Below are 12056 nucleotides of genomic sequence, written 5' to 3' on the forward strand. Positions count from 1 at the left end.
CTAAACTTCATGTCTTAACTTGCCAACCAGGATGTCAGTTACCCATATACACATCTCTTTGTACCAAGTAGGATGCCAGCTCCCAGAACGGTCCTGGCAACTTAAACTTTACTTGACCCTTACTCAAAATGGAAGCTTTAATCTAAATAGATGCAGGTGTCTCTCTTATGATTGGGTCCATCCCAGGGGCAACTTATAAAAGCAAGTACCATAAGGATTTATACACAGGTGCAGGAAGTGCTGTTGTTGAGTGGTTGGTTCGGGATGAAGCTTATTGTGGGTACCTAGACAAAGCAGTTCTATTGAATTTTATCTTAATTTCAAGGGCACAGAACAGAAAAGAATATGTAATCAACTTGGCATTAGCAAGTTTCCTAATGACAGCAGAAGCAACACGTGAGAAAGTTTCATTATAATATTAGTAACAGCACAAAATGACAGGCTATCCAGGAAACAGTTACCTAGGCCTTAACATTTTTACTTAGGTTTTAACATTCCATCTTGGCCTTGCTATTTTACCTAGGTCTTAACAATTTGAATCCTGCTACTAAGGAATATGGAGATAAGGGTGAGGGTGAAGTGAAGCGGTGGATCAACCAGCAAAGGCCCTTGCCATGAATGTATGGCAACCTGAGTTTGATTCCTAGAACCGACATAACGGTTATTGGCCAACATCTGACCTATAAAATATAAGCAAACATAAGCAAAAAAGATTTTAATCCTGTTGGACGCTGTCGAAGATTTTGACAAAGATCAGTCATGTACTGGAAGGGCCATCAGAAGGGCATGCATGTCTCATGTGTCCCAAGGAAATATTCCAGCACAGAGAAAAGCAAAGAAGACAGTATTGCAGATAGATCCCCATGAGAGTACTGATCCTTCCAAAGACAGATGATATAAAACCTATATGTACATCACTGTGCCATGAAAAAGGGGCAACAGAAACTGGCCATGGATCAATGTGGAGAGCACCTTTCCTCTCTAAGTCCTGCAGTTAAGAAAAATCATGGAATACATGATTCATTCCATCCAGGGAGGGATGTCACTCTGTAAGTGGTAACTTGACTGTTCTTGGGTAGAGAGTTACCTACAGTAAAGCAAGAATATCAGGGCTATGGTCTTCACAATGTTGCTGCCCTCATTCTTTACACATCTTGGAGCAATGCAGAGGACGTGCTCCTATCCCAATAAGGACTTGGAGGTAGAATGTACTCTTTTGTCTCCTTGGGGCAGCTTCAAATATGTGTTGGTGTTTGTACACACCTTCTTGTACTAGATAGAATCTTTAGCAACTGGGGTTGAAACGATTACAGAGGAGTCAAATATGTTTTTCTAAAGGACACTGTCCAAGGTTTGGTCTCTTCTGATCATTTAAGACTCACAGATTAACCTTTATTTACACATGTGATTATCTATATTCACAGCTCTAGGGATAAAATATTACCCAAACTCTGCTTGGAAGCCCCAAAGCTCATGTGGTATTGAAATTATTAACGAAGCTCTTAAGTAGATCCTAGGAAAACGTTACCAAGAAATTGAAAGACCCACAAAGTTAGGACTCCCCCATGTTCTGACTCAGGAGAGGCGACACCCCAAATCACTCACCAGAAATGGCCTTGATGCAAACCGCAAGAGGATTTTTTTTTTATTCCAGGCAAGCTCTAGGCCCCACAGTCGCACACCACGCAGGGGTAGAAGACTGTGGACCCCGAGTAGCTGGAAAAGGAGGTATTTAAAGGAAAAAAACACAGCCCAAGGGGGTAGGGAGGGCATTATTGGAAAATGCAAAAAACACTGGTGAAAAAGTCCCAAGGGGGAACTAAAAATTACAAGGGGAAACTCCCTGCTTCTGAAGATTGTTCTCAAGATTTTAACCTAACTTTTGTGGACGGTGAGGTCCTGGAACAGGGTCACTGAACCAGCTAACCTACATTCTTGGTGCTAGGGGTCTGAATTTTTACTGGTCTTTCAAAACCTCTGATAAATGGGTGAATCTGTTCTTGTTGCCCCCAGGGGTGTTAGAATAGCTCCCCAAACTGACACCAAATATAGTCCTTGGTTGTTGTATAGCTTTTCCTCACATGAGTCCTGGGTTAGACTCTGAGGTCAATCAGATGATTCAGTACAATACACTACGAACTTGGGGCAAATCCAATAACCCTACAAGAGTATGGAAACAAAGTTGTACGCACTCAGTCTGAATGGATCTGGCTTCTCCTGGTAAAATCCACAGAATAGTTGGATCCTCTGTGGAAGGGACCTTACCAGGTGGTTCTGAGAACCCCAATGACTGTCACATTGTTTGATGTTAATACCTGGGGTTATAGTTTCAAGCTAAAAGCAGCAACCTCAAAGCAGAGATTCCACCTGAGGACATAGAGTAATAACCCCCCCTATGATCCAAGGAAGGCTCTCCAACTTCTCTTAATGGACCAATGAATTGGCTCAGCAAATGAAAGCACTGCTGATGTCCCAAGTTTGAGCTGCAGAGTCCATGTATTGGAAGAAGGGAACCAGATTCTGTAAGTTCTCCTTTGATACCCACATACATGACCACCACATACATGTCTTCCACATACATGCTATGGTATGTGTGCCCCCACCAACACAATAAATGTAAAGCATTAAAATAAAACATCAAACAATAAACAAACCTCTACCCCCATGAAATGCCATCACCCCCTATCTAGACTAAGATCATCACCTGTAACATAATCTTATCAGGGAGAAAATAGTGTGGGAGAGCATAAGGCATGCTAGCTGTACAGAAAAGTGCCAACAACTATCTCAGAGACAAGAATGGTCACATGGATAAACATGAGAAGGAATGGCTCTGTTACCATTTCCTATGGAATTTGTTAGCTTAATGAAGAGAGGAAGACAAAGCTATAGAATGCTGAGCCTCTCTCTTCTCAGATGGATGGGCCACCCAAGAAAGGACAGTTTGAAGATTCACTTCCTGGTTTTTGTCTGTGTAAAGGTTAGATACAAAGCAGTAGTGTTTATCATGGACATTTCACTCACTTGTGTAATCATAATTTCTCCTTCATTCCTCTGCCTCTCTGATCTGTCTTGCACTTCCTCACCCTGTGTGGCTGGTTCTCTTGTTTCACACAGTCCCAGCTTCTGCTTTCCTATTCCATGTATTCTACTCCCCTATTTTACACTTTCCTTTAGATTTCATCTTTGCTTTTCATCTAAATCCATGTATGGTTACATATAAGTACACACACACACACACACACACCCCACTTTTAAAAATCCATTGAGGTGGAGAGATATCTCGGCAGTTAAGAACACTGATTGCTCTTGCAGAGGACCTGTGATTCATTCCTAGTTCCCATGTAGCTAACAAACATCTGTAACCCCAGGGCAGGCCCTCTCATTATTCATCTCTTTCCTGTGCAGATTCCAGTTCCCTTATCTTGGAATCTGTCCTTCTGGTTTGAGTTGAATGTTCTCGTAATTGATCTTTAAGGACAGCTGTACAAGGAGAGGGCAAGGGATAGCCTCATCCAGAGATCCCAATTCCCTGGTCTCCTCTGCCAGCCACCTCTTTCCCACAGTGAAACTTTAGGTAAGATGCTGTGTGGGAACTTTTGGGAAAGATGTCCATATTTTCTCAGATTCATTTGTTTCTAGGGACTGGGAAGATTCCTAAATTGGTATAAGGCCCTGCCTCAACACACACACACACACACAACACACACACACTTTTCTGTGTGTGTCTCTTCCCCTTCCTCTTTCCACAACACTGACAGACACAAAGATACCAGAGATCTAGATTTGTACGCAAAGGTGTTTATTAGTAAGAAAATATCTGTTCAGCTAAATTAAAGGTAGTCAGGGACAGGTTACACGAGGACATGTGCTATATGGAGTGCAGACAGAGGAACTGTCTCTTCATTACTATGATCTTGCAAGTAGCAGATGAGTGAAGGTGCAAAGTGCTGGCACTGGAGTTAAAATGTCCCATCCAAGTGAACTGGTACCACTGGATACATGGGACTATCCTGTTGAGTTCTGGGGTTACAGGCAACTGTGTAGTACTCCACTGATCTTCTTGGTTGGTATCTGCATTGGGTATAAGGTGTTCTCCTCCGACTTGTGATGTTACAGACAGTTATATGCACCCGAGATGAACTATTATGACAGTTTCTACTTATATTGTCACTGCACAAGCCACTTGGATTTCCACACACACCAACAGCATTAGCAAAACTTGTATGAAGAAAAGTATTTAGGCCCTTACATGTTCTTCTAAACCTGTTAATACGCTGCATTTCAACATTACATTGGAGGTTGGCATTATTATTGATATGCTGGATGGCAAACCACTGGGAAGGGGTTTGTCCCAGGCATGAGGAAAGCATTAGGACAAGTCCTAGCAGCAGCAGGAGACAAAGTCGGGACTCAAGCAGCTTCGGACCCATGTTTCCTGTGAGGAGAGAAGAGAAGTGACTGCTCCCACCTTGCCTTAGTTTTCCCTATGTCTTCCTGAAGGCCCTTGCTGTCATTATGGGTTCACAGTGCCACTTTTCCTGGACACTGCCCCATTACCTGCCCACCCTGTCCCAGGCATAGGCAGTCAGTGTCTTACCCCATCTGCTTTGTGGTTCCCGTGGACCTGAGGTCTGGTTGTCCTGGAAATCAGGGATAATGGGTGAGCACCACTTGGGCCCTTAGATATACAGCAGGCTCTGTGGGTGGAGCTGGTGGAGAACCCACAGATTGGTACATTGCCTGCTTGTGCAACCAGCCTTCTGTTTCTTCACTTGGCCAAGCCATGGTGCTGCTGGCTCCATTGTAAGGAATAAATTCCAAGCCCTCTTGTGCAGGGCAGTTTGAAGTCTGAATTGGAACTCTCCACAGAAATCTCTGTATTGCCTTTTGATTGGCTGTAGGCTTCGTGTCTGTTTTCAGTAAGGAACAGACAAGTTTTCTATTAGCCTGACTACACACTTTTAGGAAGCCTTGGGAAGCCGGAAACATAAGAGATATTTACCTTTCTGTCTTGCATCTTTAAAATTATATGATGGTGAGGTCTGCAGAGATGGCTCAGTTGTTAAGAGTACTTGATGCTCTCCAGAGGACCCAAGGTTGGTTTCAGTACCTATGCTGGATGGCTTACAATTGCCTGTAACTCCATCCAGCACATATCATGTCTTCTAATAGCATCTGTTGGCATGTTCATACACATGTGCACAGACAGACAGAGACACATTAGTAAAAATAGGTCTTAGAAATCAGTGAGATGATAGTGGTTAAGAGAACTTCCACTCTTCCAGATTCCTCCTCTTCCAGAAGATCACAGTTTGTCATGCAGAGGCCACAACTTGAGATAACTCTAGGTCCAGGGGAATTGGACACCTGTTTGGTTTTTGTTAGTACCTGTACACACATGGCACATGTGAGTTCAGACACATGTAAATGTTAAAAAGGCAAACTTTAAATATTGCATATAGGAACACTGTCATAGTTATAAGAAAACACTGTACTCACGGCATAGTTCATAGTACTTTCCTGATTGTTTTCTATATAAGATTCCTTTCTACATTTCCATCTACCCTCATTTGTTCCAGAGCTAGTACCAATGGTCTAGTTTTACAACATGGACCCTCAGAAAACATCTCTTTATCTAAGATGCCAGAGTTACTATAAGCCAATGTTAAAAATGGTGCAATAACTCTAAAAGAATTTTGATTTCTGTTTTTCTTCATACTGGAGTTTGAACCAGGCTTTTTGCAATCTAGAGACATGAACTGCTGCTGGTCTACATCCCTAGTGTCACCTAGATAGAGAGTTTGGGCTTCCATTGTTTAAAAGCCTCTCTAAGTTTTTTGTTATCCAAACCTCCCTTGCACTCCCACCCACTGACACATGCCCAGACCTGCTCTCAGTTCTGTTGTGAAGTACAGCCGGAGTTATAGCCCAAGAGTAAGTCTTGGGATTTTCTTTCCAATCTTGATGAATATCATAATAATATCTCAAGAAATAATTTTGCACTTGACCTATAAGCTACAATGACTATTTTGCTTTCCCAATTGATAGATGTTTTTTGTGCAGATTCCATCGATGAGAGATTGTTTCCAAAACTTGGAATTTCTTCAACCCTGGGATCCTCATGCAATGACTGCTCTTGACTTACTGACTGACAGATGCCCAGTGTCAGTGTAGTATTTGACACAGCTCTGTCAAGTGCTCCGGCTGTCTATGGAAATGACAGTGGACAACATTTATAAAATTGTCACAGGAACCTGTTTTTAGGGACTAATCTTTTGGGGGTCTAAGGAGTGTTGAGTAGGGTATCACTCTGTAGCCTGGGTTTGGTTTCAACTTGCTTAGAAACCCAGATTGGATTCAAAATTTTCTGTCCTTCTGCCTCAGGCTGGAAGTTGTAGGCTCCCAGACTTGCAATTCCAGACCCAGCTTATGAACCAAGTTGTAAGCAGCCTGTGCTGCTGTGAGTGGATGCTCAGCTTTAGGAAGTAAGACTCAGCAGCAAGAAGCTAGGATGCCATGGGCTTGCCCTTGAAGGATGTTTGGGGACGCAGTGCCCTTTCCTGTCCTCCTTTCTTCTGCCTTGACCTTGAGCAGCATTGCTTTAACACACACCTCCCATCGTGGGCGTTTCTCTACCACAGACTCCGGAATAAGAAAGCCAACTGACGGGATGTTATCCCTGACACTAAAATTAAATGAATGTCTGTTTCCCTTCATAGTTGTTCCTGTACACACATGCACACATGCACACACATGCACACATGCACACATATGCACGTGCACCCACATTTATTCATTGACTCAAAGCACTAGAGAGATTCCTAGATGGAAGGAATCTATGAGATCTTTTATTACAGATCCTTCATTTCACAAAAGAAGACCAGAATCCGGTGTGATGTCCCAGGCTGACACAATATGGGACTGGTGACTCTCCGATCTTAGGGACACACAGCACTCTGACAACTTCAGGGTTGAGGTGGAGATCTCCTGCAGAGTGTGCAGTCTCAGAAAGAGAAGAAGAGGCTGAAGCTGGGCGCCTGCAGGAGGCTAAGAAAGGTTGGGCTATCAGCTAGCACAGAATGAGGTCTATAAGACCTCACTGTGGTCAGCAGAGGGCAGGACAGGGCCTGTAGTCCTGTGCTGGTGTGGGGCCTGGGAAAAGAGGACCTGGCCTGGAGATGGCCTCATTTCTTCCTGAAACACAGAAAACACAGATGTGGATGTTCTTCCCACTGGAACCTTCTCAACTAGAGTCTCTTTACTAGACTAAGAATGTTGTAACTTTCAATGGACTGCCCAGCCTCCTCACTCTGTTAATAGGATAACCTGTAATGATGTGTGTGGGGTGCTGCTTCACTCTGAAATGAGAGATCATCCCAGTGGGGTTGTGCTTCAATGTTCAGCAGCCTTCCCCTTTGATGACACTAACCTGGGATACAGCTGTTTAGAACACTCTAGAGATGAAAGCAGTTAGGATAAGTCCTGAGGACAGTCATTTAGAGGCTGCATGTTGGTCTCTAGGAAACCCTTGCTCTTGCCTCCTTCCCTAACCTACACGGCTTTTATTCTCAGTTTTATCAATAAAATACTCTCTTCAGTTTCATGGTGCTTTGGGGGACTCAAGGGGTCAGGAGCTCTGGTCCTGTTCAGTGTATGGCCCTTACCCAGCACCAGGCTGTAGGTGCCACCAACTGTCCAACTTCTGTCTGATTTGCCTCAGCCAGGCCACTCTCTTTGAACCAGTACTATTCTTGGCATTGCCTCCCAAGTGCTGGATTACTGAATAAACTTCCCACCTTCTCAGGGGCTGAGGACTGTTTTTGGTTTGTTTTATTTGTTTGTTTTCTGAAAGACAGTTCTCACTATTTAGCCCTGGGTGGCTTGGAATTTGCTATGTAGATCAGGCTGGCCTCAGAATCAGACAGAGCCCCTTGATTCTGATTCTCAAGTGTTGGGGTAAAAGCTTGTGCCACTATGTCTGATACCACTGAAGAAAGCTTCTCGGTCAGATTCTGTTGGGCACAGCATCTGGGAAATTTAGATCCACACTGTGCAGACTTTCTGATTTCTCACAAGGCAGAAATAAAGATTACTTTTATGTTGAAAACTGTAAATATTTATGTATGTATTTATTTATTTAATGTATGTAAGTACACTGTCACCATTTACAGACAGACCAGAAGTGAGCATCAGATTCCATTATAGACAAGCCACCATGTGTTTTCTGGGAATCAAACTCAGGAATCCTGTAAGAGCAGTCAGTGCTCTTAGCCATTGAGCCATCTCTCTCGAAAACAGTTTATCTTTATATTTGTAGTTAATTAAAAAACATAAAAGGGACAGTGTAGTTCAGCCAGAACACATGTAGGGGCATCAGGTCTCTGCTCCTACTTAGTGACCTTATCCTTTGCTTTGTAGTTCATGGCCACATCATCCCCCTTTACTATGACTGCGAACTTGCAGGAAGAACAGTATAGAGCTAGGCACACCAACAAGTCAGCTAGTGGAAATTAGGTAAGCCTATCACAACATTGCTATGGACAACACGTTTGAAGAAGCTGTCTGTCCTAGCAAACATGACCTGATTGCCAGGTTTTTGTGTTAAATAAAAAGCAGCTACTTCACTCAGGGTGCAGGAGGGACAAACAGGCTTAGCATACTAGCACTGGTTGCCTCTTCAGGCCTGTTCCATTCATCTTCTATTTTCTTTCTCCTGCCAGATCATCTCCTTGGAGTTGTGGTTCTTTAAAGTTTCTTGTTTTCTCAGCATGTCCTTCAGGCCACCTTGGGTCTTTTGCCTTTTTCCTCCCAAATTATTGGTATCATGGCAGGAGCAGTTGACCCAAATGGACTTTGCATTGGTGTACGTGAGCTCTCTTGCTGATTTGCAGTGGTAAGGAGTGTTAAGAGATGGTGAGATGGCTCAGCTTGGAAAGTACTGAGAAGAGGGGTGGGTAATGAATGAGATCTCAGTGGAATAAGGGTAGCTTATGCCTGAAGCCTTATATACTTGCATGAGCTGTCCTTAAATACCTTTCTGTAATCATGAATGTTCATGTGATAATAACAAAACCATACAACATGGGTTCTAGTTTAAAGTTTATTATAAAATCATCCTCTCTTGTGCCTTGAAGCTCCCTCCTCCTTCAAAAAAAGAAAAGAAAAAAGAAAAAGAAAAGAAAAATGTTGTCATTCTGTTGTCCCCAGAACATGTTAGATAAAAGGCACTAAGCAATAAGGTGTTGTTATGGGTTAACAAGCCGTTTATCAGAACTCAGATGGTGAAAGCAGAATCCGTTACTTCACCACCCCTCTATCTCTTCTGTCTTGGTCTATCTTCAGGCAGAAGTCCCACACGCATTGATAAGAAATTCGTTTTGTGGCAATCTTTCTGGAATCAGCCCACTGATACCAGAGAGACCAGAAGAGAGGTGATGTCACCTGTGGACTGAAGCTAGGATAAATCCTGGAAGGGCTCTCAGGGTGGGGTTGGCTTTTATTCTCATTTTATACTCTAGGACCACCAGGTTGGGCAGATAAGCAAGCAAGAGATTATAGAAGCATAGCTGACAGTCAGCAGGTTAAAATTAGCAGACCCTTGCCATTTCTCCAAGCCATTCTGTTTCAGGTAGCAGGTGAAGTCATGGTTGACCAACAGGCAGTACAAACAGTATCAGTAAATCAAGTATATAACTAAATAAACCAATAAGTCTATATCTAGTAATTGGTCTTTTCTAGCATATTCTACTCCAGTGGCAGCAGGGCCAAACCCTACTGTCTCAAGAATGAGAGGAGCGGGTAAGGTCTCCATCTTTGTCCCTCAACACTCTCAAGACAATGTTTCTGAGTGTCAAGGGTCTCCCAGTGATAGAACAGTGGATCCCAGGAGCAAGAAGCTGTCGCTGATTACATCATGTTTGCACCAATAACCCTGGTGGTCCATCAACTCTTCTGTGGTAGCTGTGTGTCAGCTCTTCTCTTTCCACTGCTTATGTGTATGAAGCCAACTTTATATAATTCAACAGAATAATGATGTAGAAAAGTACAAATAAAAATCAGATTTGGAATCAAGATGTCAGCCTCTAAAGAGATTTTGAAAATATAATCCAGCATCAATTTTTCTTATTTATCTTTTTGTTTGGAAAAGGATGTGTTTACTAGCCAGATCTGGTGACACATGTTCCTCTAGACATGGCAGAGTTGTGTTCAGAGTGTTAGGCACCGCAGACAGCTCTGGGCGCTGTGGAAGGCCTCGTTCTGGAGTCTGTGGTCCTCAGGCTTGGACACTGCAGATGCCACTGGATGACCCTGAAGAGCTGAGACCAAAGAAGGGGTGACTGGAAGAGGGGAAGCTCAGGCAGACTCTGGTCTGGGGCCTGAAGGGAAATTTCCAGGAGGAGGGAGTGCTGGCTCAGTTCCCATGGGGAGGAGAGTGTCTGCCTAGCTCTGCTGGCTTCCTTAGTGGGCAGGTTGATGGTGGTGGTGGCTGGGAACCAGAGAGATCTCCTGGTGGGAGGTTCTGAGCAAGCACCTCCTTACAGGAATGTCTGCTCCATTGCTTCAGCTCAGCAGGTCTGATGAGAAAAGGCAGTTAATGGTTTTAAGGCATTTATTGTAGGAAGGCAGAGATAGGGAGAGAGCAGGGAAGCAGAGGTTCTGGCAACTTGAACTTTACTTGACCCTTACTCAAAATGGAAGTCTTAATATAAATTGATGCAAGTGTCTCTCTTATGTTGGGTTCCATCCCAGGCATAATGTATAAAAGTAAATATCATAAGGGGTTATACACAGATGCAGGAAGTGCTGCTGTGTGGTTGGTTCAGTTTTAAGCTTATGTGGGCACCTATACAAAGCATTTCTATTGACTTTTATCATGATTTCCAAGGGCACAGAACATAATAGAATATTTAATCAATTTGGCATGAGAAAATTTTCTAGTTACAACAGAAACAACACATGAGAAAGTTTCCTTATAATATTAGTAACAGCACAAAATAACAGGTTAGCCAGGAAACAGTTACCTAGGCCTGATATTTTCACTTAGGCCTTAACATTCCATCTTGGCCTTGCTATTTTACCTAGGTCTTAACAATGTGAATCCTGCTACTAAGGAATATGGACATAAGGGTGAGGGTGGAGTGAGGTGGTGGACCAACCAGCAAAGGCCCTTGCTATTCATGTTTGGCAACCCGAATTTGATTCCTAGGACCTATGTAAAGATGGAAAAGAAGAATAGATTCCACAAAGATGACCTATGTCTTCCACATCCCCACATAACACTAAACAGAAATTAAGAGGGATTGGAGAGAGGACTCAGTGGTTAAATTGTTAATCAATTTAACCACTCAGTGGTAAATTGTTAATCTGCTCTGAGCTCCCAGTGGGAGCATTCATAGCCCTGTAGTCCCTCAAGAGACCTGGACTCATGATTGAAAGACACACACATGCCGGCTGACTTTTGATATGCCTTACTAGCTCAGTGGTTGGGCACTTCCAAACCTCCCTGTGGCAAGCACACACTCCCTCTGGTATTCCAGAGTTAACACTTTCTATATCCCAACATCTCATCCTTTCTGTTGGGAATTGGTTTTAATGCTTTGTCTTAATTAGGTTCCCAAAATCACACAGGAAATTGTGTGTCCAAACACTGAGGGCCCCTGACCCCAGTTGTTTTCAGAAGGTAGTGCAGGATGTCTTTGAAGCAAGTCTTGAGGCTCCATAGCCTAGCCTCATGCCTGGCTCATTGTCTGCTTTCTGAGTGTGGATGTAATGTGACTAGCTCTTTTCCTACTAGTATGACTTCCACGTCTGCTGTCATAACTTTGACAGATGCTGGACTGTGTCCCAGTGTCTGCCTGGAGCTGTAAGTCAAAGTAACCCATTCTTATACAAGTTGGTTTTTCCCTATTTTATCACAGCAGTGATAAAAGGCAATGCTAATGATCTGAATTTGACCTGCACAATCCATATGGCAGAAGGCGGGAACCAACTGCTGTAAGTTGTCCATTGACCTCCACATACATGACCTCACACAGTGTGCTGTGGTATGTGTG

The 12056-nt window shown here is 43.3% G+C and overlaps 1 protein-coding gene and 1 long non-coding RNA gene across 2 annotated transcripts in view; one reads left to right on the top strand and one right to left on the bottom strand.

Moving 5' to 3' along the window:
* Nucleotides 1-12056, top strand: part of LOC147001723 (uncharacterized) — a 227414-nt gene that overhangs the window by 194426 nt on the left and 20932 nt on the right. The window lies entirely within an intron of this gene.
* Nucleotides 3963-4433, bottom strand: LOC147001727 (eosinophil cationic protein 2-like). The gene has a single exon (XM_085828945.1). It carries the CDS (start codon nt 4431-4433, stop codon nt 3963-3965), a length of 471 nt encoding a protein of 156 aa, XP_085685071.1.

The sequence above is a fragment of the Mus caroli genome, unplaced genomic scaffold (genome assembly GCF_978045245.1).
Source record: "Mus caroli unplaced genomic scaffold, Mus_caroli_1 scaffold_12, whole genome shotgun sequence".
In the NCBI taxonomy this organism is placed as follows: Eukaryota; Metazoa; Chordata; class Mammalia; order Rodentia; family Muridae; genus Mus; species Mus caroli.

Bases quoted from the DNA above. Each gene is read 5' to 3' on its own strand.
- LOC147001727 (XM_085828945.1), bottom strand. From the start codon at position 4,433: ATGGGTCCGAAGCTGCTTGAGTCCCGACTTTGTCTCCTGCTGCTGCTA.